The sequence below is a fragment of the Strongylocentrotus purpuratus genome, unplaced genomic scaffold, assembly GCF_000002235.5.
Source record: "Strongylocentrotus purpuratus isolate Spur 01 unplaced genomic scaffold, Spur_5.0 spur5_scaffold_9, whole genome shotgun sequence".
Classification (NCBI taxonomy): Eukaryota; Metazoa; Echinodermata; class Echinoidea; order Camarodonta; family Strongylocentrotidae; genus Strongylocentrotus; species Strongylocentrotus purpuratus.
The window spans coordinates 32662711-32685430 of record NW_022145615.1 but is presented as its reverse complement, the minus strand read 5'-3'; the positions used below and the strand labels follow the sequence as shown (position 1 = coordinate 32685430).

The window sequence follows — 22720 nt, the reverse complement described above, 5'->3', positions numbered from 1 at the left end:
GCCAAATCTCTAAAAGTCCCCTTGCCCCCCCCCCCCCCCATCCTCTCTCCATTCGCTTCGCAGATAACATGCAGACACCAGACCCTTGCCGAAAATATATTTCCCATGATCAATACTGATACCTTCCAACGTTTTATTATCTAAGCTGATGTAATAAAAGACTTTAAGATGGGATCATAAAAGGGCATTTTCTAAAAAATATAGGTGACCATGTTGTTTCGTATTTTGAAAGGAAAGGGCTTGCAACGAACGCAAGCCAAAGGAAAGTCAGTAAATACATTTTTTCATATCTGCATGGCTTGCGCTTCGTAAACGCACAGACAATTACTATACCATAATTTGCAATCGATCTTTTTCTTTTTTCCCCCTTTTTCAGAGAGAGAAACAGAAATTTAACCCAGTATGTTTGTCTTGTTTTGTTATTCGTCGATGCCAAAAGCTTAATTAGTTACAAGTTAATGTTTATTCTCGTTTATTTTATTTTCTTCATTAAGGGCACTACCTCTACGCACCTACCGGTACTCTTCTGAATGGGCACTCGGGACAGATAAACATGCCCAACTTCGCTCAGAATTTCCAGTCACAATGTCTCGAGTTCTACTACCAAATCAGCAGTGACAATGCCGGACAGCTTAATATCTACCATTGGTTGTCGACGACGAGTATGCCGTCGACGACGAATTGGGAGAGGACGGGTAATACGGCAGGCGTCTGGAATCGGGGGATCTTCACTATTGATCCGCAGTCAGACAGTTATAAGGTTGGTTGGTCTTTTACGGTTTTTAGATTTTCTTTTACGGTTTTTATGTTTCTTTTAAAGGGCCACTCTAACAAAAAACGGGCTAACAAATGGAAAAAAGACATGTAGATTAATTTTTGATGGAGATTCCGAACATGACAATGATTTTTCTCAGAAATCATCAATAATTCAGGAATCTAGCTTTAGAAATGACGACTCAGACCGCTCAGGAAAAAAAAATCCCAGTTTCGGAGCTGTATTGCTTAATAGCATATGACGTCACTGCAGGAGCCTCTCCGGTGAAAAAGAGAGTGATTTAGGCATTCAGATGTCTATATAAAGGCAAACAATGATATTAATTGAAGAAAAAAAAAGATATTGATCCGAAAAATAATATGCACTTGATAATCCCAGAGTGCGTTTCTGGCAATTTCGTCATTCCTAATTATCAAATTTTCAAATTATCAAATCGGACATGCCCGCAATGACGTCAAATGCGTCATTAAGCCACGTGACCGTATTACCCTTTTTTTCGAGGGGCGTAGCCCAGCAAGCGTGAGATCTGTGAAAAATGGATGGTTATTATCATTTTTGGGCCTTGTTTCAGAGGTTTTCTGAAAAATCAGAGGCTGGAATATTAATAAGTAGAGGTGTTTTCATGTTTTAAAAGGCTATGTTAGTTGGTTAGAGTGGCCCTTTAAGGTCTATACTTTTTGTTTTACGTATATTTTTACGGTCAGTTTGTATTTTACGGTTAACGGTTAGTTTTTCGTTCTCGGATAAGAGTCTTTTCATAAAACAAGGAAGATTGTTGCCCCCAATGATAATGGATACACTCATCATCCTGTCTTAACTTGGGGATGGTCTGTCATCGAAGCTAGGTCCAGCCTCATATATTATTATATATATTTTGCTTTTCTGCTCTTGAAAGGGAGTGGGTTTTGTTTAGGAACAAATTTACTAACGTTTGAGGGGTGAATTAGGGAATAAATCGCTCCTGCAAAAAGTCTGATCTGATCTGATTGTACTAGCTTATGGTTGTGGAAAATACAAGATAGACAGGAATAAAGACAAAAAAGTTTACAAAATGAACAAGTAATTACCGTTGAATTAAATAATTAAAAAAATACTAGAATTAAACAAACATCGATGTCACCGCCCCCTCGCCACATCGACACCCGAGCTTGTACCTTTGTAGTTTGTTCTGTCCTAGACGGAAATAAAAAATGTATTTAAGAACGCTGTCTTCAACTTGGGGGTCTACGAACTAGAGAATACTAAATAAATGATAGGCTTTTTATGGCAGATTCTTATCTTTAATGGTAACAAATCTTTATGATCAGTTGATCACGAGTGAGGTGTGAAAATAAGTGGCAGAACTAGTATCCAATGACTTAGGGGCATAACTATGTTCCAAAATGTTCCGATAGGCCTTCAGCAAAAGAAGAAGAAAAAGAAAAAGAAACTATCACTTTCCCTATTCATATTAAGCATAAGTACGTTTCAACAGTTTATTTTTGACAAGTTTTCAAATTTGTCATTGTGTAGGGGGAGGGTATATAACATTATTGACGGCGACACACGAGCGATTATGCTTATATGCATATTTGGTTCAGGACACGTGCCTGCTCAACCAATGGGATATGCCTCCTGGTGGAATATGCAAGTGTAAGGGCATTTGGGTTTCGTACACGATGGCCCGAATTCACAAAGGAGGTTTGTCGACAAACCTTGGTTTTCGTACGTCATATGACGCGTTTTACGCGTTTTTTACAAACCTGGTTTGTAAAGAACAAAAGGAGGTTTGGCGAAACAAAAGGAGGTTTGAGCTCAAACCTTGGTCTGAGCTCAAACCTTGCTTTGTGAATTCGGGCCGATGAATATGACGGATTTAATCGTCAATCTTACTCAAATCCATGATTATTCTTAAATAAGTTTACACATACTCATGATTTTGGGGCTATTTTATTTTCTAAATACACTCTTACGCAACGTAGTATTTGAAAAATGATATACAGAACTTTGCAAAAACGATCAAGGTATCATCATAAACGTTTGACATATTTTTGTTTTTGCATCAGTCTATCTGCGCATGGGTAGATAAAGGAAATTTGTACAAAACTGCAAAACCAGCCATCGAGACTAATAATGGATACGTGTTCGTGACAGTTATGTATTATCATTATTTATTAATGCACCAACGGTATATCAAAATTGGAAGTATACTTTGAAGAGAGCAAAAAGAGATACTTATCAAGCACTTCTACCACTGTGGCACTGATTTTTCTAGCATGCACAAAACAGGACTGATCCATTTATAAAGAATCTGTGGATGTTTTTTATTCTAGATTTTATCTAAACTTTTATTCATTTCCAGTAAATATGAAAACGTAGGTTATATATTTACAGGTACTTATTGCATTTAAATTAATTTTGTTTCAGGTTTCATTCGAAGCTATTGTGGGCATAGACGAAAGGGCTTTCATTGCAATGGATGACGTCACGATAAGTGATGGCTCATGCCCAGTGGGTAAGATTATACCGTATAACTCAATTATTGTCATCTTACTTGGTGACATAATTTTTCGAATTTTTGCATTTTTCTTCGTTCTTATTCCCTCAGACCTATGAAGAGCTTCCGAATTCACTCAAATAGAGAGTTATGTTTTTCCTCGATAAAAATTTCATGGTTTGTTATTGGTCGTCTCACTCACAGTAGCATTCGACCCACCCTATTTACCAGAGGATGAAAAGTTGATAATGCTTTTATAGGCTACTCTTAAAGGTACAAAGAGGTCCAATACCATTAAACTTGGTCTTGTGTTCGCCTATGTGGTCCCCTGAAAATAGTTCGAGGTTCACATCTGAATCACAGTGTTCTAAGAGGGCAACAAATTTGGTCCTTTTGCAGAGCTGTAGTTGCATATCAGATCTGCTTGATATAAGCTTTCAGATAATATATACCCTCATAAACACAAAGGCACTCGCCATACGCTCGTACGTCCCACCCACCCACACCCACTTAAAAGCACTCGCACCCTAACATCCATCCCCATGCCCCACACACATGCAAATATACGCACACACACACACACACACACACACTCTAACGCCAACCCACACCCACATCATCTACAAGCACATCAGTGGGACCATTGATCTGATAAAGTTGTAAAACAAAAGTTAGCAAATTTTATTTACATAATATACGATTGCAAAAACAAAGAAACACCAACGCGTGCACACACACACATCCGCACACGCCTACACAAACACACACATACACATACTCCTACACATATCATGACGCAGTGTAACTTGTTATCTTCATTCACTGTAATTCTGAAGAACTTTTCAAGAACAACAATTATCTGATAAATTATAAAACAACACTTAGCAAACTATTTATGCCAGACCAAAGTTATGGAACAAATTGCCTCAAGAACTTCAAATATGCCCAACAGTGTGAATTTTCAAAAGAAAGTTTAAGAATATATCTTGTAATAAATACGTATAACTAGGATTTTTTTTTAACATAAGTGCCTTTTCTGTTTTGTTTTTTCGTTTATTGTAATGGATTTGTCTGGTTTAATTCTATATGTTGATGTTTTGTGTCATTTTAATTTTTGTATTTCTATCTTGTTTTTAATATATTTAAGAAACCTTTTATGTAATTTTATTATGTTTAGGAATAATCTTTATAGGCCATTGGCCTCTGTTTTTCCTACCACATTATGATTTCAATTGAAGATGTTTCATTTTAACGCTTGTTATTGTTTAGCCTATATGTATATAAATTATACTTGTTTTTATTTTTTAAATCAGAATGATGTGGAAATAAAAATTGAACTTGAACTTGAACTGTAAATCTTGTTTTCCTTTGCAGAGAATTTTACTTGTACATTCGAGGAAGGCATGTGTTCCATCGTACAGGACCAAACAGATGATGTCGACTGGTACAGATCTCAGGGTTATTCAAATATCGTCTATTCTTCGCCTTCTGTGGACCACACACTTGGAACAGATAAAGGCAAGTTACAGATTAAACATTGCCCCGAAATATGGCTTACTACTACTACTACTACTACTACTACTACTAATACTACTAATACTACTACTACTACTACTGCTACTATACTACTACCACTTCTACTACACTACTACTACTACTACTACTACTACTACTAAACTACTACTGCTGCTAACACTACTACTATAATACTACTTCTACTACAATACACTGCTATACTATTACTACTTCTACTTCTACTAAACTGTTACTACTACTACTACTACTGCTTTTACTATTATTAATCTTATTTCAACTTCTCACTTCTACTACTACTTCTCACTTCTACTACTACTACTGTGTTCTATTAGGATTCTATTACTTCTACAATTGACGGTAGGCAACCGGTTTGTCTGATCCCACATGTATTTTTTATGAATGCGCTGACTGTCTGGTGGAAAACGACATAGAGAAAAATGGAGGCAGTGCAGGCGATTTAATTTATAAGAGTCACTGGCTTCAACCTTTCCATTTGACGATGACCATTCACGATGACCATTCACGATGACCATTCATCCATACAGGTTACTATGTAGTCATCGAAGCGGTGTTCATGACTGTAGACGACGTTGCCCGGTTGATCACACCGACTCTTCGGGGTGTAGCTGATGGGAGTCCACAAGCTTGTCTCACTTTCTTCTATCATATGTTTGGACCGGGTGTTGGTGAGCTCAAGGTGTACGTGGTGCCTCTCAGTACCGATATGGGAGATCCTGCATGGGTGCTGTCCGGAAACAGGGGCGATACGTGGAGAGGAGCCGAGGTGGACATCATCTTGGACACTGATTTTACCGTAAGTCTCGTCACATTACGTCATGAAACAAGGGAAATTATCATCAAACGATACACTTTGGATGGCACAGTAAATTAGTGGTCAGAGTTGTGTTTGGAGGGGGGTATAGCCTATCCTTTAATGGTAGTCCTACTAAAGTTAAAGATTCGGTGTTAAATGATGAGGCATGAAGAGAATTTTGAAAGATTCGTTAAATAGAGCGGCGACAAATCGTCTAACGTTTTTCGTGTGATTTGATTCCTTAAAACTGATATTGTGTTAAACGAGAAAAATATGCAATTAGCCAAAATATTACCGACAAGAAAAACTCAACTTCGTGAGGAAACTCAACCATTTACGGACAGCATTAAACTTCTCCTCCAGCCCTAACCACCTCAACCCTCATACCTTTTGTTCTTTTTCTTTAACCTGTGCTCTCGTCTCCTCCCAAAACTACCAGTAACCGTAGGCTTGTAACTATTGCCTTACTAATACATCCACCAAAATCACTCTACCAGTGCCTCATTCTGTACTACCTAAGCTTTCCGACTCTATATACCTTCACCTATCACTCTCACTATACCGCCGAGCTCCGAAGACAATGGATGAAGGACAAAAAGAAGAAGGATAATGTGAAATACACGTGCATTTAATCGAATCAGAGCCTTTTTTATACACCCCGGGGGGGGGGGGCGTTTCACAAACTTGTCATCAGTGACAAATGACAGTTTTTGTTATAAGCTACTGAAATCCTTGCTTGTGATTGGTTATCAACAGATTTGTCACTGATTTTTGTCATTTTTCATTGAAAAAAGTCTTTGTGAAACGGTTCCCAGTTTATATAATGACTTACTATCTACTCTAGATAGCTCTCCGATGTCTCTTGATAAATAGTTTTAGTCGTATAATAGTTGTTAAAAGAAAAGCTATTACATGTGAACATTTACACATTTTAATTCATGAAAAGGAAACAAAAAGTATGCGGTAGGGGAATTCTCTGATAGGCTGATGTTATATAATCAGTATCTATTGTGCAATTTTTTTGACACCGTACCTTATTTCTTCTATTCCTTTCAGATTGTGTTTGAGGCCGTACGAGGTATAACTTATATCGGCGATATCGCGTTGGATGACCTCAGTTTCCAGAGGGGAGACCAGTGCCCTGGTCATTGTAAGTGCTTTACACCTAATAATCATCTTACATGTATTTTCATTTGCTGAATGACAGTTTCTAATAGTCCTCCACGATTAATTTAGACATGTATGCAGAATAACTTCCTTTGCAGAAATAGGTCTGGCTGTTTTATAGTTTTAAAAGTATATCCAAACCGACATCATATCTCTAGGCCAAAGCAGAATATTTCCTGATCCACAGACACTTTAGTCAAGGGCATAGGGCTCGAAGTCAAATCCTAAGAAATTTTCTTGTGTCCGTGCACCAACTTTTCTTCTATCTCTAGTCTTTTCAGGTTTTATGTTTCGCATTGAGAAGTAAGCAATCTTAAAATTAACTCTCCAAAATAACCCTAAACCGAGAAACAAAGCGAGCCCGAGACACATTCTACATTAGGCTCTATCAATACATGCTTCGCTAATTCTTTTGCAGTCAATATCCTAGACTAACCGAACCGAAGGAATAGCGGGGGCATATACCCACCTTGTCCCTATAGATACGACAATCCTTTTGAGATAAGTCTCTCTTCTTTAAAGACACGCCTCCATCTGATGACAAGCAGGCGACCTGTGACTTCGAGGAGGTGGAGATCTGCGGATATGAACAAGACCAGAGTGATGATGTTGACTGGATCTGGCAGAATAGGGCTGGTCTTTGGATTAATGCTGGACCTCAGTACGACCATACCACCAAAGATGAGTTTGGTATGTAAACAAAAACTGGTGATAAAGTTCTGAATCGACACTCATAAGTAAATAAGCCTTTTGTACTTGAAAACTCCTTTACTGAATAGTAACAATGTTGTCCATTTCAAAACTCGACAGTAAACAAACAAAGAATCAAACTAAAAGTATATTTCGAAATAATTGTGTATTGTTCCAATGTCATCAATATATTGTGCAAACCTTGAATCCCTTCAGTTGAACACAAAATAGCGAAAACCTACTGAAAACTGCATAACATGACATTTGCCAACATGGTTATACAGGCCTACAGAGGATAGAAACGTCCGCGTGGACATAGTCCCAAGATCAGAATATTATCTTTAAAATCAGAAGACTTATTCCAGACAAAGCAGATATTTTATCAAAGGTGCGATCCCTTATTGGAAATTCATCCACTACATACTGTGTTGCTTTTCTTTCATTAGGGTTTTACTTATTCTTATACGGAGACGTGGGACATCGCCTGACTGCTTGCATGATCTCCCCAATCATACCGAGCCAAGCTAGTCAAGCCTGTCTCGATTTCTGGTGGCATCTCTATGGCAACGATGAACAAAAGCTCAGCGTCTACTGCGTCAAGGACGGCGAAGATATCCCGGAGACACCTCTTCTTAGCATATCCGGTAACCATGGTGACCAGTGGCGAAGGAGCCTCTACCAGATCCCAATTGAGCTCACCCCATGTCGCGTAAGGATTCTTAGTTTATCATACAAGTAAAGACCATGATAATCACTTGTTTAATGTTGAATTTCTTTTCCTCCTCAATAAAACATTAGTGTATACTCTATTATTACCCGTCTTATAACAAACAGCACATGCAATGACGATTTGTTTCTTTTCTAATCTTACATAGCATGATAGGGTGTCCTTCCGACTTCATTATTGTCTTCTTCTTTTCTCTCTTTACATTGTTTATTATGTTTGTTCTAAATGTATATTTATATTATGTTGTAAATGTTATGTATATATATCATGTTTTTATTGTAAATTCGGAGAATAAATAAATCAAATCAAATCAAAAATCAAAGGTAGGTAGGTAGGTATAATTTATTTATTCACGGTTAAAAACATAATACAAATGTGCCCGCATTCAGCAAAAGCTGTTTTTCAGCAGGGCCGTGATTACATATAACAGAAAATAAAACAATGAAAATACAATTTACAAACAAATATGCAATTTATAAGAAGTGAACATATTTACAGAAATTTAAGTATAAAATAGAATCATAGTGATAAAGAGAGGGGGGGGGGGGAATTATCTACGAGATGGAAGAAGTGAGCAAATATCTTGAATTTTACTAATCTCAATGTTGTAAGATTTAAAAACATTTATAATTCTGATATCGTTGGGTAGGGTATTAAAGAGTTTTGATGCATGATATAATGGACTATGTTGAATAAAATTAGTGTGAGGTCTTGGAAGGGGGATTTGTGAATTTGCGTAACGGAACCTATAGCTTACATTAGTATTAAATTGGATCAATGACGATAAAACAGGTGGACCAAGATTATGTAACAACTTAAATATAGTAACTAAAGCCTGTTTGACCCAGTATTCTTTTAGCATGTCAATTTCAAGGGTTTTATAAAGAATTTCAGTGTGATATCTACTATTCACTCCAAGTACAGATCTCAAACACCTATTTTGTAGAGTTTGAAGTTGTTTTAACCGAGTTTCTCTACCGTTCATCCAAATCGTGCTGCAATAAGCGAAATGAGGCTGAATTAAGGTTTTGTACAGTATTAATGCTATCTTTTCATCTGTGAATTGTCTCATTCGCTTTAGAGCAAAATATGTCTTTAAAACCTTTTTCTTTACATGGTCTATTTGTGGGTTCCATGAGAAATTGCAATCAAGCAAAATCCCAAGATATTTGCATTCCATTACTCTAGTTAATTTTTTGTTATTCAGACGAATATCAATATTACAGAAACGACTCAAATTTGACTTTGAGCCGGTTAACATGACCTGACATTTGTCAACGTTAAGCAACAATTCATTATTTGAAAACCATTTCGTAGCTGATTTCAAATCATCATTGATTACTTTCTCTAATATCTTTGGGTCTTTTGATGCAAAATACATGCAAGTGTCATCCGCATACAGAGAAAGGGAACATTTGTTGATTGATTTATATAAATCATTCAGAGTGATAATAAACATCAATGGCCCAAGGATACTTCCTTGGGGCACTCCACTTGTTACTTTCCTGCTCTGTGACATGCTACCGTCTACCAAAGTGCATTGTTCCCTATCATGGAAATAATCCTGAAACCAGCATATTGAATTTTGATCAAAACCATAATATCTTAGCTTTTTAAGCAAAATCTCAAATGATACAAAATCGAATGCTTTTTCTAAGTCAAGCGTTACAATACCTACTACATACCCATTGTCTAATTGTTTACAAACATCTTCTGTGAGAGATAAGAGTGCAGTCAAAGTCGAATGTTTTGGGCGGAAGCCGTGTTGGTTATGACATAATAGTTCATTCTTTGAAAGGTAATCATACACTTGATTAAACACAAGTTTTTCCAGCACTTTAGATAATACAGGTAAGACCGATATTGGCCTATAGTTGCAGGGATTAGCTCTATCACCACCTTTGTGAATAGGCGTCACCCGGGCCTTTTTCCAGACACAAGGAATTTTCCCCTTTCTTAATGACGCATTGATGATATGAGTTAGCGGTTTAACAATGTATTCAATAGAATCTTTTACGAAACTGGCTGGTATTTGATCGAGGCCAGTGGCCTTATTCCTTGCAATATCATGAATACATTTCAAAACCTCATTATCTGTAATCTCTTTAAACTTAAATGTTGAGTTTACTTGGGTCATATACTGATCCATATTACCACCAAATATTTTGGTTCCCTTCCGTTTAGATGGTAAATCTACAAAATGGTCATTCAAACATGATGCAATATATTTTGATCCTGTTATTTCTTTTTTGTCAATAATTATCTTTTGAAATCCGCTATCATTGACTTTTTTAGGTATGATACGTCTCAATGATTTCCACATTGCATTTAATTTACCTTCATTATTCGAAATGCTTTCCGAAACATATCTCTTTTTAGATTCCCTAATCATTGATGTGACAGTATTTCTTAGTGTTTTATACATCACCCAATCATTCGATGACCCTGATCCTTTAGCTTTTCTTTTCATTCGATCTCTTTCTCGCATTCTACTTAAAATTTCATTATTCATCCATGGTGAATCTTTATGACGAATTCTTTTTCTTCTTAATGGAGCATGTTTATTTAAAACTAAATTGAACTTAGAGCTCCATTTTTCAAAAGCACTGATTGGATCAGGGTCAGAAAGTACATCATCCCAATGAACATTACAGAGATCCAATTTAAATTGAGCTAAATCGAATCTTTTCGTATTACGACTATACATGTACTTATGATGTGTTTTCATGGTTCTTGCTCTACCAAGATTACATACTGTCATAAAATGGTCGCTCAAACTCAGAGGGATGACATCGCTAAAAGAAACTTTCTCATGATTAGAAGAATAAAACACATCAATTAGTGTCTCAGTCACACAGGTTACTCTTGTTGGCTTATTTATGTATTGTTTTAAATCATATTCCTCACTTAAACGCTTCAGAGTTTTCGTTTGACTTGACATAGGTCTTTTTGATAAATCACAATTGAGATCCCCAAAGATAATAAAATCCTTAGAGGATGACTCTAAGAGTTGTAACAAAGTTTCAAATTTCTCGAAGTGTGCATTATGGGAATTTGGTGGTCTGTACCAATAAACTATTAAGAAGGGTTTTTGCTTTGGTAAGCAGATCTCCAAGCACATTAGTTCCAAACCATCAACAAAGAATTCATATTTTATACTGAATGGTACGGTGTCTTTAATATAAGTTATAATTCCACCGCCATTTTTATTTCTATCTAATCTCACAATTTTATAACCTGACATGGATATTTCAGGGTCAGAAATAAAACCATCTAATCGCGTTTCACATAAAGAAAAAATATGAATGTTACATGTGGTTAAAATATTACGAATCTCTTCAAAATTCTTCATCAGAGAGCTAACATTTAAATGGCAAATATTGATACCAGAGAGTGAATTCAGCTTTTCAAAACATTTATCGACACTTTCATAGTTACATGCACCCGAATTTCGAGAACAAATATCAGGTTCATCGACGTATCGAGGGAGTTCTTTAAGAATACAAAAATTACACATCCAATTGGCATCAGAGTTAAACGTATCAGTAGATGCACGAGAACATCTCAGATGAGCCCATTTGTTACAATGTACACATAATAAGGCATTATGATATTCTTTCACTTCTTTTCGGCAACCTATACATGGAAATTTAACGTGAGTCAGATTAATTTGTCCAGGCATGATTGATAATTAGCTATCGAAATAAAACAGAGTGGGAAGGGAGTTCTTACAAGTTTTCAATGTCTTGTGTGGTCCTGATCCTGGTCTTTTTTGAGTCCCTTGTACTTAGAGCGAAGATGTTTCCATCCTGAGTCCAGCAGGACTTAGACTTCTTGCTGTTTACAAGTTCCCAAAAGAGGTTAGCTCGCTTTGTAGTGAGATCCTCCTTTAGCCAGATTTTCGGTCCATCTGAATTCTTCAGTCTCGTCCTGGCTCTGTACACATCATTACGGACATTATATCTGCTAAATTTCACTATGATCGGTCTCGGTTTGTTCCTCCTCGTAGTACTCGCGTACGTTGGCGAAGTCGATGGCTCACGTCCCTCATCAGCAGCGTGGCTCGGACGTGGAGAGATGCGGTGACTGCGATCTATCGCGTCCGGTTGAACTGTAAAGCCGAGCTTCGTATTGAACAGATGTAGAACGAGTTCATCTGTCTTCACTTCTGGTCCTTCGGGAATGCCATATATTCGTAAACAATTTCTCCTACTATATTGTTCTGCATCTTCTTTCTCATCCTGTAGCACTTTTGTTTCCTTCTTCATTTCAGCTATTTTCTTTTTCATGGTTCCTACTTCATCTGTGTATTTCTTCAAATCCAAACTGACAGCTTGATACACTTTCTCCACAACTTGCTCCTCCAATTTAGCTGCTATTACGTTGTATACATCGTCCGCTATACGGACGAGAGGTCGTCATTTGACGATTCTCTTTCAAACAAAATGAAGAAGTTATAAATATATATCTGTCAACTCTCATTCTGTTTATGTAATATGTTAAACAAAAATAGCCTCTTTAACCTTTCATCTACAATAAATCTTTATGTTTTCTTCCTTTACGATATCCTCCAGTTAATCTTTGAAGGGACGACTGGCATCCATATGCGTGACGACATAGCTATTGATGACGTCAGTGTCCTTGAAGGCCAACAATGTCCAGAAAGTAAGTAATGTCACATTATTACTTTTGCCGTTTTATTATGTAAAGATTAAAAGTCGGCTATTACATATAGAATATCAAAACTATGAGAAGTTTCTTTTATTTCACTGCCACGTTTCTGGAAAATATAACCCCTTGGGAAACTCCCTTTACACACCCTACCAGTCAATATCTGTATATAGTGTGGCGACAGAGATGTCAGCTGGGAATGATTAGCAAAAGCAAGCATATTAATCAAACGATTATCCTCTCATTACCAGTAAACGACATGGTATAAGGGAGAACTGTATGATCGATAATAAGCAGAGGATGGCTTCAGTTTTGACGATGATAATAAATATATTTATAGCGCTAATATCTACCACCGTGGAGACGCTCCAGTATTACATCGGCTCTAGCAATAGGCTAACGATTGAACTACGACACCATGATGACAGCGGGAATTATTTGACCACGCAGGTAATAGAGGGGTTTCTCCAGCTACAGTGGAGCGTACATGATCATCATCTTTTACCAAATATTCGATGGAAGATGCCCGATATTTTTTGGCAAGATGATAAGCAAGGGATTAATGCAAGAGTAGCAACATGCTGCTGAATACGAGAGATATGTATAAACCGTCTTGTCTTCAAGCTAGATATAATTGATGAAGAATGGCGTCGACCTTAGCTGAATCCATGTTGAGATAGATGTGTTGGTGTCTTGAGGCCAGGTTTATGTTATTGTTAATACCTGAAATGCAAAACCCGAGACAGAATGAAGCAATTTGAAGAGATTTGCTTGGATTTCTTCTCTTTTTTTCTCCACAAAAACATGAGTCCAGTTTTAAGGTCTTTTGCTTGGGATCCTTTGTTCGTTCTGAGTAAGATTGCATTCACATTATGTAAATCATTTTTGTTATACTCTCTTCATTTATGTTAAGATCCTACGGTTCTTCCAACGACCCTGCCTCCTTCGACCAGCAATGTCGACTGTAATTTCGAGAGCACGAGTGACGCTATGTGTGGATGGACCCAGAGTATACGAGATGGATTTGATTGGATACTCCACAGTGGACCGACCAAGAGCTATAACAGTGGTCCTGACGTCGACCATACTCTACAAACTGACCAAGGTAAAAACTGACCGCGGGCTCTCGGTCTAGTGGTCTTTAACATCTGAGTTCGTTTTATAAACTCATCTAATTTATAATAATAATAATAATAATAATAACACTAATAATAATAAATAATATGTCTTGTTTACCCAGGGTAGCCTCATCAGTATTCATACTGTTCTCCCTGAGGGCCCTGCAATTATATTATTACCCCGGTCATCGGATTCAGGCTTACCTGCACAGAATGTATGCACGTTCTCCACTCCCTGGGGAGCATTCTAGCCAGGCGTCATTTTTACAAGCGCACACTAATTGCTAATCTAAGCACATTAGCTTTCGCATCCTAACCTGGAAAATTTTATAAATAAATTAGAATGATAATAATCCTTTCTACGACTCTTTGATGGGACAAATACAAGGCACGATGGAAAAGACTTTCTTATCTTCTTTCTGCCTCAAAGGTCATTACATGCTGATAGACTCTTACGAGGATCTGCCAGCTAATACCAGAGCGGTGATCAGTTCCCCGCTGATTTCGCCTGCCACCAATATCCGCTGCTTCAAGTTCTGGTACTTCATGGACGGCCTCAACTCCAACTTTCTCAACATCTTCCTCGTACCCTACGGCTACACCCAGTCTAATGATCCCAACATCCAGCTCTACGGCAACATGGGTTCGCAGTGGATGGAGGGTCAGATGACAGTAACTTCGTCCACCAGGAGTTTCTATGTAAGCTCCTAACTTCTACTTGATCATTTAAATTCAAATACATTGACTACAAGTACATTTGATTGCTCGGGGCGATTTCAGTTCCCTCTTGTGTACTGCATATAGAAATCATACTGAGATTTCGTAACATGTCATTATCAAAAGCTTATTCGCACTTTCAATTGGTGAAGGCTATTGAATACGTTTTTTTTTTTTTTTAATATTTGTAAAAGTGCTGTTATCTGAAATGTATCCCCAAAAGCATTTGCGGTTACCAACAAGGTGAGTCAAAATGTAACATTCATTTATGTTGTTAAATATTCCAAATATCAGTATAGCACTCAAAATGATCGTTTTTAAAGTTTATTCTCGTATCATCATTGATGCAGATCATCGTTGAAGGAGCAATAGGTCAATATTCATATTCGGCTGACGTAGCTGTTGATGACTTCTCGCTTGGAAACGGCATATGCACAGGTAATGTGACAGATGATTTTGGATTAACTAAACGTCTTCTATTGAACACACGAGTCATCATTTCGATTGGGTTATTAAGCGCGTTAATCGAATCCGTAAAAGCAAGGAGCTCAACAAAATGTTTGTATTATTCATTTTGCACTCACCTTTTGTATGATGTCACAATACAAGGTGTCCAAGACTGGCTTAGCCCTATGTCATCGAAATGACGCCTCGTTTGCGACGGGAATAGGATAAAGAAGGTGGTATAATTTCCATGCCTGTCAATGATTTATCTGGCAGGGGTATCATGTCTTTCTCATTCTGCTAGAGGGAAATGTTTATTGTATTAATCTGGGAATGTCCGTTGCATGATGGGATTGTGGCATCGTGCGAAGGCTCTCCTCGGTGTAGGATTTGGAGTATCGGTTTTATCGTGTATTAGTTTGGACCCGCTAGAGCAGCTCAACTTGGAACTAGGACTATGCAAATAAAGAAAAAAGAACTAAATATCAAATGGGATAAATGCTATCTATTCCAGAACCCTATGGATTACACTCAAGAAAATATAAAACAAATTAGAAATAATTTAGATACCATCCTGGAACATAACAATTCTAACATCGGCAGCCTGCACTAAACACACGGGTAAAGCTAATGAGGACTGTGTTTACCCTCACACTACTTACATATCTAGCATTCTTTGCATATTATAATTACACTATAATCCGTCGGAAATCATGGATAGAATACCAAATGATGTTGTATATAATTATAAAGTATATATACATACATATATATATATATATATATATATATATATATATATATTTATATATATATCTACCGGTGTATACATGTATATATATCTTTTGATACAAGGAGAAGATAATATGAGACTATATCTAACATGTTGTTTCCAATTTTATTTTTCCTATCAAAACTGTACATGGGCTTAAAATAGAATAGATCTCACATAATATCTGTTTAGTGTTGGCAATTTTACCATTATCCAACCTTATTAACCTCGTTGTTTTTGTAGGATCTCCACTACCGAACTACCCTTTCGTCGCCAACTGTAATTTCGAAGATGGCATATGCGGTTATACGCAGCCGAATGAGGATTCTACCAATGAAGATGACTTCGACTGGTTCTTGAATTCTGGACCAACAGGGACCGATGGATCTGGACCTAGCGCTGACCATACTAAAGGAACAGCTGATGGTTAGATCCAGATTCTTAATCTCTTACGCAATGAGCATGGTTTCTATAGTATACTTGGAGTTGTTACATTGATATACCTTGCCCCCGTCTCTTGTTATGTTGGATTCAAATCAATCGCAGCTTGATATCAATTGCAAGTTACTCCCTGAGACGGGAGTTTGTAAGTTTACTATGGATTGGAGGATAGAAGACAAAGCCCTGCTATCAAGAATATACCATCGTGAAATAGAGTTATCATTGTATACTTTCAAGTATGATAGAAGAACGAACAGTTTAAGGATTACATCGCAATATGATTAAATGATATTAATGATAAGGCAGTAATCGAGAAAAGAAATCCTCTACTTTAGAAACTGTTCGACCGCCCCTGTATGGGCTGTACTCGATGGTCTATTTGCTTTTTCAAAAAAGACATGAATGAACAATTTTCGCAGATATTTTTGACGCTACTTGACGGATGATCAATCTTCTACTGGTGTCCAAACTACAATCAAAACTTAACATAATCATTTTGGAATTCATATTGTCATTTTCACTTTCAGGTCAATATTTGTACTTGGAAGCTTCTCAGCCTCGTCGACCAGGTGATCGAGCTCAACTCATCTCCCCGGTGATCGACTATTTCAACACTACTTACTGCTTGGTTTTCTTTTATCATATGAGTGGTGACGACACAGGTTCTTTGACGGTAGTGCATCGTGGTGATTACTACCCTGATGAAGAGATTGCTCGCCTAACTGGTCCGGCTGGGACAGGGTGGAAACCGTACAACGTTGATGTCGGTATCAAGTACGGACCTGTGGAAGTGAGTGCTGTAGATTTCTTCGTTCAGTTGCTGGGGGAGTATAAGTCGTTACTTTGCAGTCTTTACTTTCTTTCTGCAAATCTCTGTGCCATCCTTTCAAAAGAACATGGTCTAGTAGCGCCCCTGGATCAAGGTTTTAATGGTCAGAATAAATCGCGGACTGTCCGCAAAAAGACCGCAAACGCTATCCTCCTTGCGACGAAATGCATCATTTATATTTTAATATGAATCGTAATTAGTATCTTTATCTATCGAGTTTACTGTGTAATCTTGATTTTTTTTTTTGTCTTTCTTTCCCGGGAGCCTTCTTTTGGAGACTCTTTCAAGCATTAATTTTACAGAGCGATCCTATCATGTGAACTTGTCGGCTGTGTGTGGTTTTCTCATTTGATTTTACCTGAAGGTCCTTTTAATTACAATGTGTATAATAAAGAAAGTAACTAAGAATAAATATTTAATCTTAGACTGTTAGACTTAAGCGTTTTTCTGAACTTTACCACCCCTGCCCAAGGAGCTGGAGTCGTCTTGGTATAGTGATTGATTCACTGGACTCTCAATCCAAAGTGTTGACGGATTTGAATTTCAGTCTGACACTACCGTCCTTTGGCAAGACCTTAATCTACATTTGCCACTCCCCACCAAGGTGTGAATGCGTATCTGGCAGTTACTGAGGTAAAATATAAATTACAGCATTGATACTAATGAGACTTCCCTGGATAAACAATGACATATTATTAATAGTAGCGGTAGGACTACTATAATACACCCCTTGTTTTTTAAACGAAATATAGATAGATTCTAACGAGCACTCCGCCCCATTTCTATTAAGATTGTTTTTACAGGTGTGGTGGGAAACGGTTACCGCGGTGACATTGCTTTAGACGACATAACCTTAACACCTGGACTATGTAGTAGCCGTTCTGATACGGAGATCATATGTAACTTCGAGAATGGCTTCAGCGACAGGTGTAGCATGCAACAAGACACCAATGACCAAATGGACTGGGCATTGTATGATGCGAGCACCGGAGACACGCCTCCTATTGATTGGCCCGGTAAGGATTGTTAAAGGTGGAATCCAGGATTTTATATAAGTATGGCACGCACAACGCTCTTTCAAAATTGCTGATAAGCAAAACAAGAAAGACTAAAAGTTATCTTCTGAAAATAAAAAAAGGGTAGAGTCATGAAGAGGAATGACCAAATCTAACAGCTGAAACATGCGAAAATAGAAGTTGATTATGCCGACTGATCACTTTTTGGAAGAGGAGGCGGGTGATCGCCCCTACCAAATGTTCCATTGTAGAATTGTACCCCCATTCCCCTGTAACTTAATTTCATTTCTCATTTAGGACATGGGTCATTCATCTATGTTGATGGGACTAACCGAACATCGGGTGATGCTGCAGAACTTAAATCACCCGTAGTTACCAACTCACTCAATAATATCTGCATCCGTTTCCTCTACGCACTCCAAGGCGACATGAGTTTGGATGTAATTCGGGTGGGAGGCGACGGTGCCGAGAAGACACTGCTGTCATATGCCAAACCAACTGGCATGACCAGTGTGAAGTATCTCGTCGAGAGCACAGGATTTCGAGACGATTATTGGGTAGGTTTTGGGCAAAAACAATCGAAAATCAATCTAAGGCAATATCAGCAGTCTTGTCTATTACCTATTGAAATATGCAATGACATATTACGTAATCATGATTTCTATGTGATAGATTGTGACGTATATTATTGTCCTTGGATTGATTTCTCCAAAGTCTTTCGGGTGATGTTTCATATAGGGCCGTTTCAATATCTTATCTTATCTCATCGTTACTATTATGTTCTTATTTTATCTTATCTTGGCTAATCTTATCTATTGTATTCCTTTAACGTATGTTCACATTTACACATCTGGTTGGCAACAAAACCAAACAGCTTTACACAAGCAATTTTTTTTCTCACTTAACCCATTGCTTACTGGAACCTGGTGGTCCCTGTGTTAAGCTTATGGGAATAAGATAATTCAGTAGTCAACAGGTTAAAATGAGATTATAAATGATATTTAAACGAGATTTGTAGACGGGCATACTCAATTTACTGTTAACATCTGTGAAGAGAAAATACATTTTAGATTCTGTTGTGCCAATGTTGTTGAAAATTCAATCATTACCAACATATAATAATTATGTGCCGTAAGGCCTAGCTTTTTCGCTTGATGATTTGATTGAGGATAAGTTAAAGTAATTAAGTCTGATAGAGTTTGAATGTTTTCCTTTCTTTTCAAGTTTGCCTAGCGTTTTATGTAGGTCTCTGATGTATATGATTTCATCGATTTCCGCATACTATTCTCTGCTGTGCATGTAGTATCATGTTTAGCCATCATAACGCAATACCAGTATACCACTGTTTAGTATGAATTAAAGCTCAAGATATCTTGGTCTAATTTTTGTTTTATTCCGGCAGTTTTACATGAAGGCTACCGTAGGAAATGGAAACGGTGACCTTGTTGTCCTGGATAATTTGTATGCCATAGACGACCTTTGTGGTTCATGTGAGTGATCCATTTAAATGTTTCATTCTTTAATTGAACCGGTCTAGATTTACTGTTGTATAGACCTAATTGGCCAGCACAATCAGTTATCATGCCTGCATGCAGACACACTGCCAGTTTTCCAGAGAGGGTGGGGCTCCAAATAGGGAGAGAGGAGCTAGGGGTGAGGGTAGACTGGGATAGGACAATTCAATGGATGTGCTGCTGTAGATATTGATGACTATTTTTATACCTTAGCACAATTTTAAATGTTTGCCGTTGAATACATAAGACGAAGAAGAGCCAAAGTTCGTCGAAACTGAGATTTTGGGGAAAATTAAAAAAAAAAAAAAAAGGTTTCCGACCGACCGACCCATGTTATGGCACCTAAAGGGCAATACAACATCTTTTGTTAGGCCTTAGTTACAGAGCTGCATGCACGTCAAGCCCATACTGCCACTGCAGCTCTTCTGCATTTGCTATGTCAATCGTTCCAAACATTTTGTTTCATAAATTGTTTTAATCATTGTGTTAAAAAAAAATATTACCACCATGTACAAAATGTTCATATTGTTATTGATTATTATTGTATGAAAACTGCAGAAATCAATAAATCGAATTGAATCAAATCACATTACAGTCATGTAAGGCCTATACATATTAACTACCACTTCATTTCTGTACGACCTTTTAGACTTATCAAAACTATTGAATTTCTTCTTATAACTTAAAAACGGTTTTGATGGAGATGGGTCATTTTTCCTCTCTGAAATTCGATTATGATATGGAAACAATCGCCTACTTTTTAAAATAAAAACACTTTGAAATGTTTTTTTTAATTATTTTTTTATTGTTTTTTTTTTACATCAAGACCCTGGCAGCGAGGGATCTGATTCGGATAGCTCGGCTATGGCAGTCTGCGTCATTCTGGGTATTTTCCTCCTCATCGCTGTCATACTCATTGTCATGGTGATCCACCAATATCGCAACACGTCATCCAAGTCCACCGGCTTATTTGCATCCTAAAGTACACGCACGCACGTAGACCAAGTACTGTTCAAACATGGTGAACCATAACCATGGCCCATATTGCAAAAATAAAAAAATTAGGGGGAACTCCCCCATAAAGTCTTTGATATAACTGCACCTAATCTTAATCTTGAGGTAGAATACATTACTAAGATTCAGATGATGTTTGAAGGTTTGCATGGTGGTATGAATAATCACGGTAGAGGTTTACGGTACACCATGTGTAAAGTCCTAGAAGGACTAAGGAAAGTGGATAGAAAATAGAAGTGAAAATAGAAAGGCGAGAAAGTGGAGATTGGAAGGAAGAGTATCTTTCAGAAGTGAGTATAGTCCTGAAAAGGACTGTAAACCAGAAAGTTGTAGATAGGATGAGAGGTTTGAGTAGAAGACTGGATTGAGTTGAAGAGTTGAGTAGAGTTGCAGAGCAGGAGCAGGAGAGTAGACTCGACGTTTCGGACAGGTTGACTGTCCGTCTTCAGGACTGTCCGTCTTCACTCCTGAAGACGGACAGTCAACCTGTCCGAAACGTCGAGTCTACTCTCCTGCTCCTGCTCTGCAACTCTACTCAACTCTTCAACTCAATCCAGTCTTCTACTCAAACCTCTCATCCTATCTACAACTTTCTGGTTTACAGTCCTTTTCAGGACTATACTCACTTCTGAAAGATACTCTTCCTTCCAATCTCCACTTTCTCGCCTTTCTATTTTCACTTCTATTTTCTATCCACTTTCCTTAGTCCTTCTAGGACTTTACACATGGTGTACCGTAAACCTCTACCGTGATTACTAAGATTGTGATGGCAAAGAGCGAATGGTATCGAAGAGTGAGCTTCATCTCTGCTTCGGCCGTCACCTGATGATGACGATATTCATTACACTTTACTAGGCTAAGGCCATGTTTTATGAAACTTGTTATCAATAACAACTACCATAGATCTCTACAATTCATTTAAATGTAAGGATTTTAGTAGCGTATAATAATTGCCGTATCTTAATTCTTATTGATAATGATTATCTTGAAACAGGGAACTGGCTGTCATCTAGCTACAACACAAGGCTTATGTTCCTAGTTGACAAATAGCATGGTATGGCTTCAAGCTAGAACATGAGTAATATGGTTCCAGTGCCCCGAACTGTTTCATACAGATTGTTATCAATAACAAGTGCCCAGATTTTGTATACCAAATTTGCTCTCGGCCAATCAAATGCAAGGATTTCAGTAGCTTACCGACATATCATTTTTTAAACTTTTCATTGATAAACCACTGTTATGAAACAGGGCTCACCTGCTCATAATAATCTTGGCATTTTTGATACAGTTATTAAAACTCTTTGTTCACTTGAGACTACAGCATAACATCGACACATAAGCAGCCTTTATGCTATATTATATGCAATTGTCATACAAATCACACATTTATATCAATGACATACAAGAGACAATAGTCAAAATCATTAGGCATGATTTTTACGACATAAAAATTGAATGGGAAGTAAAATTCATCGTTTTTATTTGTACTGAAAACGTATCAAACAAAATTATATTGTCATTGTTTTTTTTTTTTAATTATCCGAATTGCGTTGCATCGTGAATATCTGAATGTAAAAACTATAACGAATTTCGGATATAGTAAGATTTTCTGTAATACATCATATAACGAGATGTGTAAAGTGTTTATTATGGAGGAAGATAGAAGATAATTATATTCCAAAAGAAGGGTTCCCGAGAAAAGAAATTCAAAATTACACAGTAAACGACTGCTGTCTTCCATAACTTGAAGTTACTTTTGTTTGTATTATATAAAATAATGATTATGTTCATGAGTAACAATGTTAGCATTCGTCATCGCAACACTTTGCAATTTTAGGAAATCGATCATTTCAAGATCTGTACTAGTTTTTTTTTATATCTTTCTTCATTCGTTGCCGTTTGTAATTTTGAGACAAGTGTAAATATATCATTACAAGTTTTACCTTATTTCACTGTACATTTTATTCGTATAAAAAGTAGTCTAATACTCGATATAGTC

The 22720-nt window shown here is 37.3% G+C and overlaps 1 protein-coding gene across 1 annotated transcript; it reads left to right on the top strand.

The window, feature by feature from the left end:
* The first annotated feature begins 502 nt into the window (after window positions 1–502).
* On the top strand, window positions 503–20847 carry LOC100890343 (MAM and LDL-receptor class A domain-containing protein 1-like). The gene is made up of 17 exons (XM_030976426.1): window positions 503–760; window positions 3182–3269; window positions 4626–4769; window positions 5333–5601; window positions 6658–6751; window positions 7291–7458; window positions 7905–8167; window positions 12760–12850; window positions 13770–13961; window positions 14405–14673; window positions 15042–15129; window positions 16151–16333; window positions 16876–17138; window positions 17968–18193; window positions 18491–18750; window positions 19596–19683; window positions 20534–20847. The coding sequence occupies exons 1-17, from the start codon at window positions 554–556 to the stop codon at window positions 20686–20688; spliced, it is 3048 nt and encodes a 1015-aa protein (XP_030832286.1). The 5' UTR covers window positions 503–553; the 3' UTR covers window positions 20689–20847.
* Window positions 20848–22720: the final 1873 nt, after the last annotated feature.

Coding starts and splice junctions, on each gene's coding strand:
- LOC100890343 (XM_030976426.1), top strand. CDS start 554: ATGCCCAACTTCGCTCAGAATTTCCAGTCACAATGTCTCGAGTTCTAC. Junction 4,770..5,332: donor CACACTTGGAACAGATAAAG/GCAAGTTACAGA, acceptor TCATCCATACAG/GTTACTATGTAGTCATCGAA. Junction 6,752..7,290: donor AGACCAGTGCCCTGGTCATT/GTAAGTGCTTTA, acceptor TCTTCTTTAAAG/ACACGCCTCCATCTGATGAC.